The 22,847-nt window shown below is 47.9% G+C and overlaps 1 protein-coding gene across 2 annotated transcripts in view; it reads left to right on the plus strand.

Annotated features, from left to right (window-relative positions):
* Positions 1–4,658: 4,658 nt before the first annotated feature.
* VPS37B (VPS37B subunit of ESCRT-I) overlaps positions 4,659–22,847 on the plus strand; it is a 30,942-nt gene continuing 12,753 nt past the window's right edge. Inside the window, exon 1 of one of the 2 annotated variants that reach the window (XM_069557746.1) lies at positions 4,659–4,929. In XM_069557746.1, coding sequence (XP_069413847.1) covers positions 4,819–4,929 — 111 coding nt within the window. In that variant the 5' untranslated portion in view covers positions 4,659–4,818. Of the gene's footprint in view, positions 4,930–12,324; positions 12,473–22,847 lie in introns of those variants that run through there. The other variant, XM_069557747.1, reaches the window with a different exon arrangement.

The following is a 22,847-nucleotide window of genomic DNA, read 5'->3' on the forward strand; positions in this document are numbered from 1 at the left end:
CTGGAGTGGGTTGCCATGCCCTCCTCCAGGGGATCTTCCTGAGCCAGGGATTGAACCCACACCTCTTATGTCTCCTGCATTGGCAGGCAGGTTCTTTACCACTAGCACCACCTGGGAAGCCCGTTATATATGCATATATACATATAATGTGTATGTTTTAAAATTAAGATTATGGATATATACATGTAAGGTAAAATAAATAGGACAGTAGCTACCTTCTAGAGAGGGAGAAAGGATATTAGGGGCTTTAACTGTGCCTATGATGCTTAGTCCTTAACTTGGTGAGTTACGTGAGGGTTTGTTATATTTTCTCTCTCCCTCTTCTTCTTTTTTGTGGGGGAACTGAAATAGTTGATTAAATAAACCCCACAAGGGAGCAAAAAATAAGAGAAAAATCCCCAAGCCAAGAAAACACAAATCTCAAATCAAAATAACCAAGCTTTCTACATCCTCCACCTTCCTAATACACCCAAATAACATCAACCTTAAATATAATTAAAAAAAATACTGCTCTCTATTTTTATATCTTCCTTACACTCGCCAAAGTAGGGACTTTGTCCAAAATGAGTTTTCTCCCCCGCTTCTTGATGACTAGTACTTAGGTCATGTTGACTATTTAGATATTAGCAGATGACAGTGACAATGGCGGTGACCTCAGGAGGAGCAACACATCCCGAGGAGCAGGGCTGTTCCACCTGCCGCCTTAGGGAATCATTCCTCTGCTGCCCATACACAGCTGACAGCATGTGCTATGGATATGGTGTCATCAGGTCTAGATTTTCTTCCAGCTTGTCAAACTGGAAAATATTTATCTGTAATTCTCTTTACTTCCATCAGACAGAAAGAATTCTAACCTCAAGGCTAGAAGACCGTGACCTCCACCTAGTTGAACCTTATATATTTTTCTTTTTTCATCAGATAGTGGGGAAGTATGCCTTCCAAACCATTTCCCCATGTTATGTAACAGGAGACCCATTTCTAGGCAGTAACAATGCTCCTATTGAGACAGAAGCCCTGGCACCTACATACATTGCCCTTGATTTGCCAGTGCAAAATCTTAGTTAACCCAGAAATACTACAGGCAGGCGTAAGTTTGCAGAGAAACCCCGACCTCAGTTTAACACAAAGGGGGGGGAGGAGATGTATCAGCTCACCCACGCATTTAAATCAACAGGTTTGACACCAATGCCAGGATCTTCTTATGTTTCTTTTCTTCTCTCAACCACTTTTAAGAGCGACGAGAAGTTTTTAGAGCCGCAGAAAACAAGACCTTTCTGTGGTTTGCTCTGTTTGACAAAGGAAGTGGTGTGTGACTTGACTAGGTCAGTGGCAGAAAGCAGGTTTGAGAAGGTTTATAAGGACCAGGCAGGGCTGAACTGTGAACCTGGTTTGGACTAAGCATTCTAGGGACTACTGTATACAGGTATGCCATTCAGGACCAGGTTTGTTCTTGGTGTGCCTTGGATGAGTTACTTCATCCCTCTATGTTCTGGAGTGCTCTGACCTCCAACCTTGTTCTTACCTTCTGTGGGGAATTTAAGAAACTTCTGGACATCATCTTAAGCCTCATAGGTGAGGATTTCCTGGAAGTACAGCTACTATTCTCACTTTGGCAGGTTTATACTTTTCCTGGAGAGGAAAGGGAAAATAATGAAACTAAACTGAGTGCCTACTCTGGTTATAAACTTGACTTTCTCCATTGCCTTCTTCTTTATTATGGTCTTTCTTAAAGCCACCTTTTTGGACAAACTCAAAGGAAGAAAACAATCGAGGGCTCTTTTCGAACTCAATGAAAATCTTTTTGTTTACAGATAGTATGAAATGCTTCCTCTAGTTTTACTCATCTCCCACTAATCTGTGCCCTTAGTCACAGGGGCTAGGAGGAAAGAGAATGGTCACTGGAGCCCAGTCTAATGTATGGGCAGACAACTCAGACCTTATGCTCTACGGATGGGGGAGCAGAAACATCAGCCTCATGTACAAAGCTCGTTAGTCAGCCAACAAGTGTTTACTGAATGTCTGGACTGTGCTCAGTGCTGAGTTATGCGCCGAGGTCAGTGTGGTAGGATGCCAGCGTGGCCGATGCCAGTCTGGGAGCCAGGAGATCTGCCAATTACTTGATTTTGAAAGAAGACAACTTCCTCCTCCAAGGGCCTCAGTTTCCTTATGTGTAAAATTAGGAAGCTGTTGTGGTTATCCTCAGATGTTGGTTTCTTCCAGCTAGAACTGTGGAAGATTCCAAAGCAGGATAACAAGTTCCCAGAATTCCTGGATCTTGAAACGCTTCTAGGAGTGGGGAGACTCCACAATGGCACCGGCAATAATATCTCTGAAAGAGCACAGCTTGGCCCAACTAAATGTCTAGGTGCCTTCCTCTGAGTTGAGGCAAACGGCAATAATGTGGGTCCCTGCTCTGATGCTCCAATCATACTGGTTTTCTGCCCTTCCTTGAATGTAGCAAGCTAGAACTGACTCGGGGCTTTCGTACATGCTGGTCTTGCAGCCTGGGGCTTCCTAAAGGAATGGTGGGTGGTTCTGCCCTTCTGTCCTTCAGATCTCCTCAGATGCCATCTTCTCCAAGAGGACCACCTTTCATTACTCCCTTTAAAGGTATCCCCATTACTCTCTTTAGTTCAACATCCATCTCCTTCTTTGCACGCTCCCAATCTGTAATCATTTCGTTTATTTTTGGTTTGCCTCCCTGTCTGTTAGCTCCATGTAAGCAGGGGTCTTCTTAATTTTATTCAGAACTATATACCCAATTAGAGCCAGACATCCTGGAATGTGAAGTCAAGTGGGCCTTAGAAAGCATCACTACAAACAAAGCTAGTGGAAGTGATGGAATTCCAGTTGAGCTATTTCAAATCCTGGAGGATGATGCTGTGAAAGTGCTGCACGCAATATGCCAGCAAATTTGGAAAACTCAGCAGTGGCCACAGGACTGGAAAAGGTCAGTTTTCATTCCACTCCCAAAGAAAGGCAATGCCAAAGAATGCTCAAACTATCACACAATTGCACTCATCTCACGCGCTAGTAAAGTAATGCTCAAAATTCTCCAAGCCAGGCTTCAGTAGTACATGAACCGTGAACTTCCTGATGTTCAAGCTGGTTTTAGAAAAGGCAGAGGAACCAGAGATCAAATTGCCCACATCCGCTGGATCATGGAAAAAGCAAGAGAGTTCCAGAAAAACATCTATTTCTGCTCTATTGACTATGCCAAAGCCTTTGACTGTGTGGATCACAATAAACTGTGGGAAATTCTGAAAGAGATGGGAATACCAGACCACCTGACCTGCCTCTTGAGAAACCTATTATGCAGGTCAGGAAGCAACAGTTAGAACTGCACACGGAACAACAGACTGGTTCCAGTTAGGAAAAGGAGTATGTTAAGGCTGTATATTGTCACCCTGCTTATTTAACTTATATGCTGAGTACATCATGAGAAATGCTGGGCTGGAGGAAGCACAAGCTGGAATCAAGATTGCCAAGAGAAATATCAATAACCTCAGATATGCAGATGACACCACCCTTATGGCAGAAAGTGAAGAGGAACTAAAAAGCCTGTTGATGAAAGTGAAAGAGGAGAGTGAAAAATTTGGCTTAAAGCTCAACATTCAGAAAACTAAGATCATGGCATCTGGTCCCATCACTTCATGGGAAATAGATGGGGAAACAGTGGAAACAGTGTCAGGCTTTATTTTGGGGGGCTCCAAAATCACTGCAGATGGTGATTGCAACAATGAAAGTAAAAGACCCTTACTCCTTGGAAGGAAAGTTATGACCAACCTAGATAGCATATTAAAAAGCAGAGACATTACTTTGCCAACAAAGGTCGGTCTAGTTAAGGCTATGGTTTGTCCATTGGTCATGTATGGATGTGAGAGTTGGACTGTGAAGAAAGCTGAGCGCGGAAGAATTGATGCTTTTGAACTGTGGTGTTGGAGAAGACTCTTGAGAGTTCCTTGGACTGCAAGGAGATCCAGTCAGTCCATTCTGAAGGAGATCAGCCCTGAGATTTCTTTGGAGGGAATGATGCTGAAGCTGAAACTCCAGTACTTTGGCCACCTCATGAGAAGAGTTGACCCATTGGAAAAGACTCTGATGCTGGGAGGGATTGGGGGCAGGAAGAGAAGGGGATGACAGAGGATGAAATGGCTGGATGGCATCACCGACTCGATGGACATGAGTTTGGGTGAACTCCGGGAGTTGGTGATGGACAGGGAGGCCTGGCGTGCTGCAATTCATGGGGTCGCAAAGAGTGGGACATGACTGAGCAACTGAACTGATATACCCAATTCCTAGTCCACACAGTAGGTCTCAATTTTGTCAAATGAATGAATTGGCAGTTCCACAATTACGAAAAAACAAAGGCATCTAAAGTTGTTTTCCCATAAATCCCCTTCTTTGGGGTTCCCTCGGTCAGGCTGGGCTTAGGCTGCACGAACTTCCGTCCTGCTGCCTGCTTTCTTCACATCTAGGCATTTCTTTTCCTTGAGGAAAAGGCTCTTCTGACATCATGGCACACCCTCCTGATGTCATGCTGCAGTGACATCATTACTGCTGACCAGAGCGTCCCAAGCCTATCTCCAGGTCCCTTCCCTTAGAAGCCCCCACCCTTCCCAGAGACAACCCCAGCCCCTAACACTCTTCCTGTCAAGTGCCCAGACTGCGACGTCATGTCCGCCCGCCCGCGAGGCGATGACGTCAGGGCCCACGGCTGGCGTCACGTGCCCCCCCGCTGGGGGCGGGCCTTGAGGGCGGCGCTTCCGGTCCGAGAAGCCAGGCGGCCAGAGCTGCGGCGGCGGCCGAGACGGGACGATGGCGGGCGCTGCGAGCGAAGCTCGGTTCGCCGGGTTGTCGCTGGTGCAGCTCAACGAGCTGTTGGAGGACGAGGGGCAGCTGACAGAGATGGTGCAGAAGATGGAGGAGGTGAGCCGAGCGGCAGCTCAAAGCGGCGACGGCGGGGCCTCGAGGGGGGCGCGCGGGGCCGGGGGCCCGCGGCGGGCTGGAGGTGGCCCGAGGCGGAGACGGTCGTGGTGCTTCATGTTGGATTGAGGAGACTGGGACGAGAAATTGGGGGGGGCGGGGCTTGAGGTGGGTTTGGGGATGAGGGGACCGAGGCTGGGGCGGAGCTGGGAAAAGCGTCTTGGGTGGACAGAGCTTGCGGGGGCTGGAGGGGTCCTGAGGCGGAGTGGAATGCGGATTAGGGAGCCTGGAAGGGGCGTTCGGGATCGTGGAGGGCTGTGGCCGAGTTTGGGGCGGCGAGGAGGGAATTGAGGGACCGAGACTGGGTTGGAATGGGTCTAGGGGACGGTAGTCAAGGATTGGGGATGCCTGAGACCGGACTGAGGGGTTGAGGGTTAGGTCTGGGCAGGGGTTGGGGTTGAGGGGAGGGTTGACGGGTACAGGGAAACAGTTACTGGGATCTGAGGATAGGCTTTGAGGGGCTGAGTGGATTAGCTAGATAGGAATCATGGGAAAGGATCGGGGGTTCCGAGATGGATTTGGGGGCAGTGTCTATAGCTAAATCTGAGAGGTGGTTCTGAGATGGGCCTTAGGGGTGGGGAGGGGTCTCCAAGGCTGGGAGACACGAGGCAGCGGACTTACCTAGGTTAAGATCTGATTTGGCCGTTTATCTGAGGGATCCTTAGGGTCAGAGGGCCTGTTCCGGGTCTGACTTCGTTTGGAAGGCGTCTTGCCAGTGTTGTCCCAGGGGTTGTCCGGTCTTGTGGGTTGGCAGAAGGATGCCATGCCCCCCCTCCGTAGAAGAAGGGAATGTGGTAATTCTAGTATGGTGGCTCTGCCCCATAGTGTCCTTCCTCGCTGGGGCCAAGTTGTTTTTTAGGAGACAAACTGGAGGTCAGGGGCTGACAACCCACCCCCACCTCTGATAGTAGACAGACTGCCCCGTCTCTGCAAGGTGTGCCCACTGCTGTTTCTGGAGATCTCACTCCATCCCTTGTAGCAGGGTTTGTTCTCAGGGGTAACTGACTTCGCTCCTGGTGTGCTTTCTTCTGTCCTTTTCCCCCAGCCCTTTTGAACTCTTTCCCCGAAAGTCCAGCCCTGTGAGTCTGGGTCTTCTCCAGGCTGCTAGACCCAGGCCCAGCCAGCTCCCCCCAGCCCACCTCCTGCTTTTACTCCTTTGTCTCTGAAGTCTGAGCCTTCCCACGCCTACAGGGCCAAGCTTCTCACCCAGAAGCTTGTGTGGGGGCTTTTGGCTTGCTTTCTGCAAAAGGATTGACTGTTCAGCACTGAGCCAGCCCCCTTAAAAGGGGGCTTGTATGGAGGTTGCACATTCAAAATCACTGGAAAACCCTCAACAGATCATTGTCCGGAGCTACAGAGAGGCCACTGTAGTAAGATGGTATCAGTCTTTCCATTAATCCACCCCTTGTATTCACAGGCTTTGTAACTTGGCACATATAACATTGCTCTGAGATGCAATTCACCCCATTTATGGTCTCCATGTGGCGCTTTCCTTTTAAGAGAAGAATAAGTGACAAAATCCATCTTTCTTGACTGAATGAGAGTTTCATGTCTCCAAAGAAAGAAAATCTTTGCTTAGTTAACTCTGCTTGTCAGTTGCCGGGAGACCTTTTGTTGACTGCCTGCAGGCATCTTTCTAGTTTAATAATAAAATGATAGGTATGTATTTCTAATGTGTAACACTGCCTACAAGTTAATTTTATTATATGTGACTCCCCAGTTTCAGGACAGAGTACTGTAGTTACATTAGTAGAACATTAATCGAAGTAAAGTGCCTTTTAGTGGAGGGGAGATTGTGGAGTCAAGTCAGTCTGCTGATTCAGGCTGTTAGGACAGCTTTACCTGTTTCCTCTATCTGAGACACACTGTAGGTTACTATTTAAAGGGAAAGGCAGATTAATCTAGCAGGTGTTTTTCTGTTTTTTTTTTTTTTTTTAGTACAGATGATCTTCATCCCAGAGTACCTCATACAAATACTGAGGACCAACCTCTCTTGATTAGGCCACGTGATTAAGTTAAATTACTCAGCAAAGGTTTGTTCTTCAGGGTATAGTGCTTTTATTAAAGAAATTGAACGTGAAAACCAGACTGCCTTAGCCAGACAGCTCACCAGCCATGGTGACCCTTCGAAAGGTTGCCCTGGGTGTGTGTGGTGTGTTTCTGAGGGAAGGGCTGTGATGTGAACAACCAACATTCTGGCCCTGGTAGTTTCACTCAGCTCCTAATGTTGCGTGTTGGTTTATTTGGGGGTGGTTGTGAGACAGAAGGAAATATTTGTGAAATAGCTTTGAACAGATGGCGTGTTTATGATCTGGTGTTAAAGAACGTTTGGGCTCTGGAATTATATATTCTGGGCCAGGCCTGGCCACTGCCCAGCTGTGTGACTGCAGGCAGGTCACCTCACCTCTGTGAGCCGCCGCTGGGGAAAGATATGTGGGAAAAAAAACATACTTCTTAGTTTTATTTTTGGCCGTGCTGGGTCTTGGTTTACACATGTGGGTTTTCTCTAGTTGTGAGCGGGGGCTGTTCTAGTTGCAGTGATTGGACTTCTCATTGCAGAGAAACTGCCCACATGCTTCTCTCATGGGGCACAGACTTTAGGGCGCTCGGGCTTCAATAGTTATGGCACAAGGGCTCAGACGCCCTGTGGCCTGTGGCATCTTTCCGGACCAGGGATCGAACTTGTATCCCCTGCATTGGTGAGACGGATTCTTAACCACTGGACCGTCGACCACCAAGTTCGATGAAAATACTTCTTAGAGTTGACTTGGGGATTATATTAGAGAGTGCATGTTAGGTCCTTGTGTGAGTGCTTGGTCATGTCCAATTCTTTGGGACCCCATGAACTGTAACCCACCAGTCTCCTCTGTTCATGGAATTTTCCAGGCAGGAATACTGGAGTCAGTTGCCATTTCCTTTTCCAGGGTTAGGTCCTTAACATGGTACGTATTAATAGTGTTCAATAAAGAGTAATTGCATTAGTAATTTGTAGTTCTCTTTTTGGAACAATTACCAACAATCATGCATATAATAAGGTCATCCCAACCAGATAATAGGGTCTTATTTCAAAAATCTAAAGTAGATTTTTATTTGCTATTAACCTAAAACTTTTTTCTAGCTTTCTGTGGTTAGTGATTGTCTCAGTAGCACTAGAATGAGACAGTAAATAGAACAGGACTTTCAGGCGCAGATCTCTTACCCTAAACCAAGGCCTTTTTTTTTTTTTAATTGGCAGAAGGAAGTGTTTTAAATTGTAGAGTAAGGCTTCTTCAAGCCTGAGGGGCTATTTTGTGGCGACTGGAAAGTGTGGCTAGGTTTTGAAGGCGTTCACTGTTGGGTTTAAATACAGCTGTGTATTGTGCTTCGCTTACATTGTTTTGATTGTGGCCTCTGAGCTGTAGTCCAGCTGGAAACTAGAGTCAAATTGTGTTGGAGCGGCAGACATTCTCATTTTCCCTGCCCGTGGGTTTCTCTTTTCCTGTTCTCTTGTCTGCGTGCAGTTCTCTAAAATGTAGTGTGTTCCTACTGATCGGCAGCTCTTTCCTTTTGCTCTGGGCTGATATTTCTTATGCACACGTTTTTATTTTATGTCAAGTTATTTTTACTTGGCAGTGGAATGGGCCTTTGTCTGTCTGTCCACATTAACCCCATTGGACTTGCAGGGCACTCCCTTAAAAGGAACCATCGCTCAGGGGATTAGGCAGCTAAACCGGACCTCTTGGGTCATTCTTCCCAGTGCTTTCCGAGGAAATGCTGATGAGTTGGTGTTAGCTGAGGATTCACTAAGACTTCAAACTCAGGAACTCTGCTCCTGTGGCAGGTAAAACTGCCCACACGCAAAAACTCTGAGGATCTGAGAAACAGTTCTGTGGAAACTCAAGAGCCTGGTCTGGAAGAAGCTGTTTCCCTAAGGCGTGTTCTGGGGTGATTTGTGTGGGGCTGCGAAGCTACCGCATGAATCATAATGGCTCTTTGAAGTGTACGACCAGGGACTGCTTCCTCAAACAAGCTCTGAACGCTGGTGGGACTGGTTTTTAGAAGCTGAGATGTGAAACCCTTTTGAGTGTCTACTACTGGAGTATGTTTCTGTTCCTGTCATCCAGTCATTATTGTATATATATATACAGGCTTCAGCTTTTATGTTTAAATCTTCTCTTCCATGGACCTATGACTTTAACTCTTGAGGAAAACATTACTCTGTCTCAGAATATTTTCTGGAATCCAGTACTGGCTGACTCTTTTTTCTTTTTCAAAGAAAGCATCTAGATTTTGTGGACAGACTATAGCTGCGACTTTAGTGACTTATTTCATTGTTTTCCAGCTCAGTGTGTCCCCGGGAAAGTGAGGACAGTGGCCAGGCCTGCCTTTTAGGGTTCTTGTGAGGCTAAGTGGCATAGCAGGTGAAGTTGGTAGAGGGTGGCTGCCTTTCTTTGGAGAGATTTTCAGAATTGTTTAGGCTGGCTTACGTGAAATCCGATCCCTTATTTTACTTAATTGCTCTCTACTTCCTCTCTATTGATTAAAAGCGCAGTGGGGGCAGTGCAGTACAGAACTGGCTTTTGTTACCAGTGATGTGACCTTTGGCAAGTATTCAGTCTTTTTCCAGTTGCAGTTTCCTCTTTGAAAATAAAGCAGATAATAACAGCAAGCGCCTCCATAGGGTTGCAGGTGGGCTAAATCAGAGAAGTTGTTAGGATACTTACCATGGAACCTGGAACAGAGTGAACACTGAGGAAGCTGTTATTGGCTGTTACTGCTAAAACTAAAAGGCATGATGTCCTGGCTGCCATCTCAAGACGACCCCGTGTCAGGTCCACGTCTGTGGAGCGCTCGCTGTGTGAGGCACTGTAAAGGGCAGAAACATGGATAGTGTATAACCTCTGTACTATAACTTAGGGAGATGCAGTGCACAGACATCTACAGCAAGAGAGACTGGGGGGGCTTCGGTTTGGGGAGGTGAGACAGGTGATGGTGTGGCCGCCCGGCAGGCTCCCACAGTTGAAATGGTGTTGTGTATGCTGTTGTTTCGGTCGGAAAGTCCTGTTTGGCTCTCTGTGACCCCATGGGCTGCAGCCCACCAGGCTCCTCTGTCCCTGGGATTCTCCAGGCAAGAACACTGGAGTGGGTTGCCATTCCCTTCTCCAGGGGGTCTTCCCAACCCAGACATCAAACCCACATCTCCTGCATTGCAGGCTGGTTCTTCACCGCCCAGCCACCAGGAGAGGCCCGTGTTGTGTATGTTTCACCACAGTCGTTTGTTTATTTTTTTTAGAGGAAGAATAAGAGAAAGGCCAGACGTGAATTGTAAATAACATTGAATGTCAGATGAAGAGGGGCTTTCTGGCTAGATTAGGTTCCTACTGCAAGAGATGGACTTTGATAGGCGGGTAAGCTTTAAGAAAATAAATGAGGTAATTCCTATAAGGGTGTGGAATGACACAAGGAACATCTGTGTACCTGCCAGCAGCTCAGGAGGAAAATGCGACCGAGCCAGAGCAAACCTCTGTGCTCCATCCTGAGCGTGATCGCCACCCCCCAGCCAGGGAGCCACTGTCTTGAATTAGGTGTTTATTTCTCTAAATTGTATTTTGACAGAAGTCAGGGCTCAGGAAGGTGGCTGAGCCTGGCACCGAGCAGGAAAGCTCAGGGTAGATTTCATGACTCGTGAGTTACCAGGTCAGGTTTGCTAGTGTGAAGGGAAGTGACAAGAAATAAAGCTGATGAGGCCGAGAGCCTGGGCAGGAGCTGGGTGGCGACCCACTTGGAAGCACTGAGTTTTCATGACTTGGGAGCGGGGCAGCGGCGTGATCGGAGGAGCGCTTCAGGAAGGCCGTGTTGGCTGCAGTGTGGGCTGGATTGGCGAGGGGGGTTCCGGAAGACCAGGCGAGAAGAGGTTAGGATTCGAGCCAGAGTTCTGGGGGGGAGATGCAGACCAGTTTTCCGAACCCCTTCCCACCCTCGTGGAGCTGCCCACTGAGGGGCCCCATCAGCTTTGCCTTCCAGACGCTCTTCCCGCTCAGTCACAGACACACGGCCCCTTAGCCTCTTTTGTGCCTCCTTGGTGGCACTTGACACACATTTGGTAAGTCACTTGCTTCCCTGTGTCCCCGCCTGGCACAGGGGCTCCATTCTTTGTGTCCTGGGCACCCTAGCACAGGCCTGGCACATAGGCTGTGCCCAGTTAGTGCTCCTGAGTGAGTGGAGCTAGCTGGTCTTTAAGTGAAAGCGAGTAAAAGGAGGGCCCAGAGCAAGGCTGGAGGAGGGGGGTGGTCCCTGGGGCCGCGGGAGCCCAGCATAGGGGACAGGCAGGGCAGTTATGTGGCCTCGTGCAGTGGGCAGATGACTGTGCGGTTCTGGAGCTCAGGGATGGTTTGCTTAGAGATACAAATTTGAGAGCAAAGTAACCTCTTCCAAGCACTTGTTGAAATCAAGGGGAGCATAAAAGTTTAAAAGGCCGTTGGGCGTATCTTCGGTGGGTTGAGAGAAGGGAACGGGTGCTGTGGAGGCGCAAGGAGAAACAGGTCTGATGACTCGACTTTACAGACAAGTCAGCCTCCTTTTGCGCTGCCTGTGCTGCACACACTGGTCAAGAGGAGCCTCAGGACACGCGCAGTCGAGGTGCTCTTGAGCGCAGTCAGCTCGGTCGTAGATTCGGCTTCTATCACAGCATTTGGCAGGTTGTCGCTCAGGGGGCCATGCCAGGCTGCAGTGCCCGGTGTCTGTAACGACCCGTGCGTCAGCCTCTGCTCACGCGTGTGATTGCTGAGGCTCAGAACACGCTAGCTGGTTTATCTCCTTCCTCAGCTCCAGGGGGTTTTCACATCCCATCATCATTCAGGAAAGCCATCCTACCCAATGGCATGAAGACGGAGGAGAATTCTGAGTTTCTTCATAGGGAAGAGGGAAAGGAGAGCCATGGGTGGAGCGCTCTTGTCAGTAGGTTGCCTCGCAGTGCACCGGGGGAAAGCTTTTAAACTGAGCAACACGCTCCATCGTACCAGAGTGTATGTGAAAAGCAGATATTCACATGGTTGTTACATTACAAGCAGTGCCATAGTTAATGTTCCTTTCCAATCAAATTTTCTATTGTCTCCAAGGTTAGCTAATGGCACCCTGAGGTTATTTTCATACCATAGCCCAGGGCCAGGGTTGGCAGAGGGACAGAGTAAGTGCTAATTAACGTTTGCCATCAGAAAGCGGCTTTCATTAATGGGAGCACAGCTGAGGTTGAGGAAGTTTATGCGTTTACTCAACCTTCATGGAGCACCTTGGGGAAGTGAAACTGCTAAGCCACAGAATTTTCATCTTTGAGGATCGCACTGGTGCACGTAAGCCGATCCCAATGTACCCGGGATGCAGTAGGGGTGAGGGCACACCCTAGTGGAAGGGAGACCCGGAGAGCCTTTGCAGGGCTCGGGGTGACCGGCAGGAGTGTTTCCTGGAGGAGATGACTCAGGAGCTGTGATTGCAAGGGTGCATTAGCCAGGTAAGGAGGGAGAAGGGTTTCCGGGCCCCACAAACGGAGACACAGAGGAAAGAAACAGCGTGTGCACAGGACTGTTGCAGGCCTTGCTGGAGGGACCAGGGCAGGGCGTGAGGGGACGGGGTCAGAGAGGCCGGCAGAAACCAGACGGTCCCACGCTTGTGGAGAGGGCTTGGGCTTCACCTTCCAGTCACAGGGAAGGTTTTAAGCCTGGGAGTGGTGCAGTCACACTTGGTGATTCATACAAATGATTCAGGCAGCCAGAGGAGGATGGATTTGAGGAGGTAAGACCAGAAAGCAGAGAGATCAATCAGAAGGCTGAAAGAAGATGGAAGAAAAAAATTTTTTTCAGTGAGCCAGACTCTCTTAGCGGGGAGTCTTACACTGCACTCAGTGCCCAGTCTGCTGAATCTTGCTTTGCACACAACTCAGATAACGACACGCTTGGTCCTCTGGCTTGTCAGTGGAGATTTTTTCCAGGGTGTAGGAGATAACTAGTAGAGCTGATCATACACCATCAAGAAAGAAATGAAGCTGCTCCAAAAATGGAAGATCAGCTGTTAAGCATAGTGGTTAAGACAGGATTTGGGTTGCTAGGAGACTTTGGACACGGATGAGCCTTCCTAAGTATTGCCTTCCCCATCTTTAAAATGGGAGAATTAAGATATCATCCTTAAGAGACATTTGGAGAATTAAATAAGACAGTGTTTGTAAACTGTGGAACACGGTGCATGACAGTTTAATAAATGCCCAGTAAATAAAGCTTCAGCAGTTGTTAATGAAGTGGTTGGGGCTGTTTGATTTAGGGTAGGGTTTGCCTAATTCCGTGGCTTTTGATGGTGATTACATTAAAAAGTTTCCATGGTGGAGAAATTTGGGGAATCTGGTTAAATAAGAGGGGTTTTATTTTTGCTTTGCTTTGTCTGGTTTCTCTCTTACAGCTATTAATAGTATGTATTGCAATATTTCCCACACTTAATCAGTCTGGTAGGGCTAGGTCCCCTGGGGCATACTTCGGCAACTGCTTATTTAAGGTCATAAATGCAGCCATCTGCTTTCGTGGCCCAGGAGCATGTTTTTATCACAGAGGGCACTGTGGCTACTTGATACTGACAATTCTGTGCCATCAAAGGCTGTCCTGTTTTCATCGCTTTGAGAAGGCAAGGAAGTATATATAGTGTGTAAAATTTCTGATCCCAATTGATCAAACCTTTAAAAATTGCATTTTTAACATTTATATTATAGAAAAACTAAAAAATACAGAACTATGAAGAAGAAATAGGTAGTCACGTGTGACACCACCACTCAGAGATAAACACTGTTAAACATTTTATATGTTTTCTTTGTTTTCTGCCACTGGGATAATTTTGCTTGTAGAGTTTTTGTCTTGTTTTTTATCTGTGAAGTTATGCTCTGAGCACTTTCTTATTTTTTGTCAGAAGATTCTTACATGACATTTTTAGCGACTTATATTTTAATCATGTGGGTATGCTACAACTTGGACCGCAAGGAGATCCAGCCAGTTCATCTTAAAGTAAATAGTCCTGAAGATTCATTGGAAGGACTGACGCTGAAGCTGAAATTCCAATACTTTGGCCACCTGATGGATGGGAAGAATTGATGCATTTGAAAAGACTCCGATGCTGGGAAAGATTGAGGGTGGGAGCAGAAGGGGATGACAGGATGAGATGATTGGATGGCATCACCGACTCAATAGACATGAGTTTGAGTAAACTCTGGGAGTTGGTGATGATCAGGGAGGCCTGGCGTGCTGCATTCTATGGGGTCAAAAAGAGTCGGACATGACTTGAGCGACTGAACTGATGCTACAATTTATGTGACTAGTCCCTTAGGTACTGTTTCTTTTTTTTTTTGCTCTCATAATTTATATTGCAGTTAACATCTTTGAACATAAATCTGTTAAAATATCAATACTTAAGAATGATTTATTTTCAAAAAATTAAGTACCTGGTGATTCTTTTAGAAATTTTATTCCCTGTATCAGTTATAATTGCAGTTTGTGTGTGTGTATGAAATTTAAGTAGAATAACTTAGAGTAACTGATTCTCCTTTGACTAATCCCTTTCTCTACCCACAGACTAGGAAAAAAAAACTTGTTGTTAGAATAGCATTTTCTCATACTGAACAGAAGATGAGTAATTTCAGTCACGTGAGAGTAAACCTTGCCTATTAAACTGAATTTTTGAGTCAGGTGTTGGAAAGTTCATCTCATGATACATTTTACATGTAAAAGCAACGTCTTCTAAAGATGTAGTCTTAATACACACCCAGATCTTCCTGGAGAGGCGTTTTCTCACTTGCACCTGTGTAAAGACGATTCCAGAGTATTCTCATGCATACTTTTCTTGTAGATTGTGGTTAAGAGGAGACGAAGAGGGGAAAACCCCGAAGCTCTCACTAAACAAGTGAACGCTTTGGTTGGTTGTGCTGGCAAGGAACTACTAATGAGAAAAGCAAAGTTTAGAAGTTCTGTCTTCCACAGACTGCCTTCTTTTGGGAAGGGGAGGAGGGATTTGGATTTTAAAATTACAATAGAAGCTGTTAGTTGACCTCCCTCCACTTAACTGAAGTGTTCCAGTAATTGGCGCTCGCCAGACCCTTTATCAGATACAGGCCCTTTATCAGATACAGTGATTGATGCCTCCCCGCCCCACCCCCCTTCGTCATGGCAGATCCCCCGGGCATTTCGGCTCCCACACCGAGTAATTACCCAGAGTCAAGTGTGTTGGCTCTCAGACGTGTTCACTCTGATTTTATTTGTTATAGTAATTACATGATTTCATTAAATACCATGGCAACTGATGAACCGTGTATGAAAACTGTAAGCTGGGACTTCCCTGGCTGTCCAAGGGTTGAGACTTTGCCTTCCAATAGAGGGCATGAGGGTTCAATCCCTAGTCAGCGAGCTAAGCTCCCACATGCCTCCCTGGCCAAAAAGCAAAAAACATAAAATAGAAACACTGTTGTAACAAATTCAATAAAGGCTTTAACTTGTCCACATCAGAAAAATCTTAAAAAAAAAAAAAACACTGTAAGCTGAGGGCTAACAGGTGATTCATTAGAGGAAAAAAAACAAAGCTAGTGAATTAGTTATGGACTTGCTGGGGGGAAATTGAAGAGTCCAGAAGGACTCTGCTCTCATCTTGCTTGTCCAGTGTCTTTTTTTAAGTTCCCCACAGAGAGGCTGTGGTCTGAATGAGGAACTTCTGAAACTTGAGCTGGTGGACCTTATCTCTAAGAAAAGACCTTTGCCTTAAATTAAAAACATGGATAAGATCTGTAAAATTCTAAGTGTTTAGTGAGTTACCACTTTAACCAAACTGCTCAGTTAACCAGCAGCTGAGCTGACTGGTTCTGATAGTATGAAATGAGGGCTTCTCTGCTTTCCTGGTTCACCTGCGGTGGGGTTCTGATTCTGTAGGAGTAGGGTAGGTGCAGGTGTGACAAGCCCCTTGCTTTTAGGAGTTGAGGGATGGAGACAGGTCACATCGTGGTCTGTTTGGGTCCCATCTTGCCTCTGCTCCTCAGCCCTCTTTGTCTCCACCCTGAGTCCCCAGGATACAAGGCCCGTGACGCCAGGAGGGTAGCGGCTATTACTGGCACAGCTGTCCACGCAAGTCCAGGGAGTGGGGAGATCCTGTTTAGTTTCCTCTAAATATTAGGAAGTAAGTCTTCTGGGGAAAAAAAAAGCCCAACAGAACACCCTGGTGTGTTGTGCCTGCCAGAAGTAGAGAACAATCAAATTGTGTGTCTCGGAGACCACCGACTTCTTCCCTGGAGCTGGTCCGTTTACTTTCAAGCCTAGTTTTTTGCATTTCTGTGTTCAGTTTTGCACTTAGAGTGAGTAACACTCAGTTTTAAGATGCAAGCCAGCTCCATGTGGAAAGGGTTGGTCGAGTCTGCATCCCTCGTCTGCTGCTTTCTGAGGACAGCAAGTTTCTGTCAGCAAGAAGGATTTTGGTATAGCTGTCTTTTTTAGTCTAATACATTCTGTTTGAGTGGTTGTTTTGGTGGAACATTGATAAGCAGCTGGCAAATGTCCTTTCCCGAGTAGGCTGTAGCCTTGGAGATGGTTTCACACAGCCCACGAGACTGTTGTATTTTAGAACAGTTTCAGAATGTTCTCCAGTTCTTTAACTGTATTTTTTGTTTTTTTTTTTTCAGGTTCTTAATTTTGTTAGCATGTTAAACAGTCCAACTCAGCAGCTGTTGAGTTTTTCATAAAAACTCAAGGAGTACTTAGGTTAAATCAAGCCACATTGGGTTGCGTTTGCAAGTCTCCTCTGGGATAGTGTAGGCTTGGGTTACAGGCTCCTCCTGAGAGTCTGTCTTTAATTGGAAAACTGATAAAGTGAGTGCATCACTGGGAACATCTTTTCACTGAATGGAAGATGAATTTGGGCGTTCTGATAACCTTTAGTATTTAAGCCTAAACTCAAATTGCATGCAACTTTGGTGAAATACAGCACAGTTAAAGGGAATGAGGTTAACCTGGCTGAATGCACGCCGACCTTTTTATCACCTAATCCCTAAGCCTGCTGTGTTTAAAGTCTTAATGCAACCTGAACGTTCCTAGTAGGAAGTACAGAGGCTGAGATTTCTTCCGTTCTGTATCTTTGTATTAAAAATAATGTTCTACTTAATTTTATTTAGAGAGAAAAGATTCAAATCAAAATGAATTTCCCACCAGAAGGAACCAGCATGTCTTTGAGAAGGACCAGTCTGGGTTGGGGGCCCCATGCGTACAGATGGGTCTGGGACGTCTTGTTTCAGCAGAGAGCAGGGCAGCTGTCAGGGCCTGGGGGGTGTCAGCCTGAGAGCCAGCTCGAGGTGTCTCCCACTGGCCGTGAACAACTTGAGCACTGGAAAGATTAATGACGACAGCTGGTTAAAAATCTGTTACCTAATAATGGTATCTCCAGAAAAAAAGCCTGCTGGTTGTTTTTAAGAGTTTGCTGGAGCACTAACTCAGCCTTTAAAAGTGGTTTTAAAAGTGAAGGGGCGGTGAAATCACACATTCATCCTGCTTTTCCTATATTAGTTATTTCAGATACTCAAACAGATGAGGCAGAACGCTCATAGAGGAATGCAGGCCGACCCACACAGAAGGTGAAACTAAAGAATTTCAGTAAATGTAGTTATGGTGTTGTAGTTAGAGTTAATAAAAGTTCCTATGCCTTACAGATACATAGTAATTTTGAGGGTGAAATGATACTATGCCGAGATTGGCTTTAAAATACATTCTCTAAAGTGAGGAGTACAGGCAGATGGAATGGGGTTGGCAAATGTTGCTGATTGTCAGACCCAGGAGAAGGGCACCCGGGATTCATTTATATTTAACCTTTGCTTTGCTTTGTGTTTGAAAATATAAAAAATAAATAGGAGACATAAACAGGAAGGGAGTTTAGGCGGTTGTTGGCACTTAGAGACGTGGTGGCAGGCGCGATAGACTGGCCTCTGCGGGAGAGAGGCTGCTGTGGCGCAGTCGATGGCACGATCGTGCACAAGACGCTGGGGCTGAGTGTCCGCACACTGAAGGCTGCAGGTCCGGAGCTCCTTCCAGGTACTTGCGACTGTGGTGGTCTCTTCAACCTCCCTAAGACTGAATTTCCTTTTTCCCAAGTAAAATGGGAACAGATTTGTCTCACGCTCACCGAGAGGGTTAAATGGAGATAATACGTGACGAGAAGGTGGCACAGCGCCAGGCGTGCAGTGAATGTTCGTTGGACATTGAACAGGTGCTGGCAAGTGAAGCTTTCCTGTCGCCACCAATAACTCATCTTACCTAAATCTTTAAATTCACATCTGTTTGACTCCCCCCTCCCCCCACTTTTCCTCCCCAGGGCCTTTTATTTGAAGAGCAAATGCAGCCGGGGCTGCAGTGCAGAGTGAATGGTGCCCTCTGGAGTTGGGTGGTGGTCAGCTCCCAGGGCCTGTCTCCAAGGAGGTCTTGACGCGGAGACTGATGCTCAGAAGGACAGACTGTATTCTGGTTGTTGTCTCCCCCAGCTTGGCACGTAATGGTGCTTCTTAAGTATTTTTTGAATGAATGAATGAAAGGAGCCAGCCACTGTGTGAAACATGTTTTGGTGGCTGTCATGATTCATAGTCTAGGTACTGGAGTTTGTGAGTGATTAAAAAAAAGATACGTGAAATAAGTGGCTTCAGTGGCACCCCACTCCAGTGTTCTTGCCTGGAGAGTCCCAGGGATGGGGGAGCCTGGTGGGCTGCCGTCTATGGGATCGCACAGAGTCGGACACGACGGAAGCGACTTAGCAGCAGCAGGCCATCACAATCATAACTTTACTCCCACATTTTAATAGGCTTTCCAGGAGGGCTGACTTTCGGCTGAAGAGAAGGGATTGTGTGAAGCTGACTGGTGTCTGATGAGTGCACCTGGCTGCATGTCTGATGTCTGCACCGGGGCGGGGGATTTTTCTTCAGGGCATCACTGTCATCAGCTCAGTGTCCTCCTTTGCGTCTCACTCCCAAACTGTTGCACTCCTGGCGCAGATAGTTTCACCTGGTTGTTTGTAATAGCGAGCATTTATCTGTGACATTAACTGTTTAAATATGTATTTTAAACGTTCAAAGAAGCTAATTTTCAGAACAGCTCAGCAAGGTTTTAACAACTGACGGGCAGTGGCCCGAGGCCGCAGCAGTCAGGAGTCCTCCAGATCCAGCGGGACCAGCATTTAGTGCTAGGTGGTGGTGACTGGGTGCCGTGCCACGTTCTGGGCAAGGGGGAGTGAACACGACACACTTCTCTTCAGGGGCCTGATGTTCTCATCAGAAGGCTGAGCGTGTGCTCAGATGTCATTGTATGCCCCGGGAAAAGCCATTCCACTTCTGTGTGTCGGGCCTTTGGCAAGATGGGGCGCTCAGCTTGGGGGACGGGGATGTAGACCCCCCCCCAGGGCCGGTGCAGGTCTGGCCACAGGTGTGCGCGTCCCACCTCCAGGCCTGAGGGATGGAGCAGCCTGTGGAGAACAAGGGAAGGAGCGAGAGGGCTGCTTTGGATGGGGGTGGTGGCTGAGGTCACCTACAGCCACCCCAGAGGGAGGGGGCCCAGAGAACCCCCTCCTCCTTTCAGGTTCCTCCCACCCTCAGTTCCCATCGCTGAGTCCAGCTGGAACCAGAAGGCACGTGGTGGCTGTGGTTCAGCCAGGCAGCCTCCCCAGGACCCAGAGCAGGATGGAGAGTGGATCTCGAGGGGAAGTGGAAACTTCCAGCCCTGGATTCATTCCCTGTGGATGCCATAACACATCACACGAACTCGGTGGCTTAAAACAAGAAAAACTTATACTCTCACATTCTGGAGGCCGGAAGTCCAAAATCAGGGGTGTCCACGCTCCCTCCCTGCAGAGTCTCTAGGGGAGAACCCACGCGTAGCCTCTTCCCGCTCCTGGTGTTGCTGGCTCCTTGGCTTGTGGCCGCATCACTCGTCCCCGTCTGTCTTCTCTCGGCCTTCTCCCCTCTACATCTTCTCCTGTGTGTCTTGCGTATGAGGACACTTGTCATTGGATTTCCAGCCTCCCACATAATCCAAGGTGATCTCTTAATCTTCAGATCCTTAACTTAATCACATCTGCAAAGACCCTTTCCCTGAATAAGGTCACATCCCCAGGTTCCAGGGATTAGCATGTGATATTTCTTCTTGGGAACCACCATTCAGCCCACCACAAGCCCCCGTCACTCCCGGGAGCTGTGACGCGGTGGTGGTGTTGGCGTGGCTTTGTTTCGTTTGTCTTCAGTCAGTTGGCGCTCTGTGAGGGCAGGGTCTCTGCCTGCTTGTTCCCCCATGTCCGTCGCCTACCCTGCCCAGAGCCAGCGAGTAACAGCGCCTCAGATGATGCTTTTTCAGGTGAATGAATAAGCGGGTAAATGACCCGCAACACAGGGTAAAACCAGAGGTGTGCTCAGTGAGGCCCCGGGACGGGGCCCAGATGCCACTGTGTGCTACGGGGAAAGCCGGTTCAGCTGCATCAGCTGGGCCTCTGGCAGGACAGCGGGCACTCGGCTTAGGGGACTCCAGGGGTGTTTAATAAAGGGGTTCTTTACAAGGAGGTAGTGGGTGTGGACCCCCCAGGGCTGGTGCAGTTCGCCCTGGGGCCTGACACCTTTTTAAGTGGATGGATCGAGTGGTGTGTAGGTTATGCCTCGTGCCTGGTGATGCGTGAGTGAGAGTGTGGCGCTTTGAGGCCGAAAAGAGGCCCAGAGCCGGGGCCAGGGCAGGGGTCTGAGGAAAAGGGGGCGCCAGGCCGGGAGCAGCATGACCACAATCGTTGGCAGAGAGCGTTTTATCCGCCAGACAAGACGTTTGCTTGTTAAATAAAATGGGATTGTTAACTTCGCATAAGTGCTAGGCCTCTGAGCATGGCGGCAAGAAGGCAAGTGTGTGTTTTGAGTGTTTGCTTGTTTATTTTGCCTGGTTAGGCCTTACTGGCCCCACGAGAGAGCTTCGCTGTGGCGTGTGGGCTTCTAGCTGTGACACTCGGGTTCAGTGGCTGCGGCTCACAGGCTTAGTTGTCCCAGAGCACGTGGAATCTTGGTTCCCTGACCAGGGACCGAACCCTCGTCCCCTGCGTTGGAAGGCGAATTCTTAACCACTGGGCCACCAGGCTCATCCCAAACCTGGTTGTTATCTTAGTTCCCAGCACAGATTCTGAGTCCTTCCTGGCTTTTCAGCATTTAAAGGACTTCTGATACGACTAAGGATTTCCATCTATTTCGTTGAAATTTGCTAACATAATTCAATAACGACATCGACTTTGTTATGATAAGGACTCTATTATGGAGGAAGGACCACTCTGTGTTTTTCCATAAAAAGGTTTAGCTTGGAAACATCAGCAAGTGTACCCACCGAGTGTTCAGGAAGGAACAGGTGTAGCTGAAGGGGCCGACCAGCCAGCCAGAGTCGGGAGAAGCATCTGGTTTGGAAGACATGGCCTCACCGCACCCCGCAGCGCTGGCCGCGCGGGACGCCCCGGGCCCCGCGCCTGGTCTGTAACACCGCTTGTGTCACCCAGAGGGGGCTTTAGGTCTGTTTTCTTTCTTAACCAACTTTATTTTTTACCACACTCCTTCAGATAAACAGTGACCTGAGCATTTGAGGTGGCGTGTGGGTTCTGTGAGAATGTTCTGTGGTGATGTGTGAGCCGCCCAGGAGAGAGAGGAGCGCCCCTCGGCCTGGACAAGTGCACGTAGAAGACCGTCGTCGTTTTATTTGCTTTAAACAAAGGCAGCCTCTCTAGAGCCTCTGCCCCTCTGGTTCTATTGATATCTAACAGTTATTTTTTTAATTAAAGCATGAACGTGAACGTAGTTGCTCAGTCGTGTCCGACTCTTTGCGACCGCGTGGACTGTAGCCTACCAGGCTCCTCTGTTCATGGGATTTTCCAGGCAAGAGTACTGGAGTGGATTGCCATTTCCTTCTCCAAGGGATCTTCCCAACCCAGGGATCGAACCCTGGTCTCCCATATCGTAGACAGACGCTTTACCGTCTGAGCCACCAGGGAAGTAACTTTCTGTAAATTTATACATACTTATTGCAATGATTGACACATTGTTTAAAGTAGAAAGAGGAAAGTAAAAAAAAAGTCACACCCTTGAGAGGTCGCTGTAGGCTGCGGGTGACCATCCTTTCTGCTAGCCCTGCTCACAGATGAACCGATGGGCAGAAGTCACAGTATTAATCGAACTTGACTGTAAATGCTGCCGTCACACATCTCAGTTTTCTTTGATTTTGAACAGAAAAGGGAAAGGAAACTGAAGTGAAACTGAGCAGGCATATAAAAATGTTTTGTTACCACAGAGAGATTATTTCCTGAAAAGATTTCTCTGTGATTAAGAAAAAGGATGGAGAAGGCAATGGCACCCCACTCCAGTGTTCTTGCCTGGAGAATCCCAGGGACGGGGGAGCCTGGTGGGCTGCCATCTCTGGGGTCACACAGAGTCAGACACGACTGAAGTGACTTAGCAAAGAAAAAGGATCATGAGAAACCATCAAGAGGTTGGAGAGCCTATTTTCAGTTTCAGGGTCTGTGGCTCTGCACGGTGGGCCTCTCCCGGCGTCCTCGAGGCGGTAGGACAGGAGGTTGAGAGTTGGATCGTCCCATCACCCACGGTGGCTGCTGCTTCAGCCTTGCTGAGTGTGGACTGTCCGGTCCCCCACGTCCTATCCCCACCTTTGTGTTGCAAATGATAGAATGAGGCTGGCCACTTCCTCCCATTTTTCCTCAACTGGGATGATGAAGAGGAACATCGGGGGGAAGGTCTTTACCCACGGTTGTGTTGGAAGAGCTTTGTCAGAGGCTGAAGAAAGGGCTTCTCCCCACCTCAGCCACTGTCCTGGCCA

The sequence above is a fragment of the Ovis canadensis genome, chromosome 17 (genome assembly GCF_042477335.2).
Source record: "Ovis canadensis isolate MfBH-ARS-UI-01 breed Bighorn chromosome 17, ARS-UI_OviCan_v2, whole genome shotgun sequence".
In the NCBI taxonomy this organism is placed as follows: domain Eukaryota; kingdom Metazoa; phylum Chordata; class Mammalia; order Artiodactyla; family Bovidae; genus Ovis; species Ovis canadensis.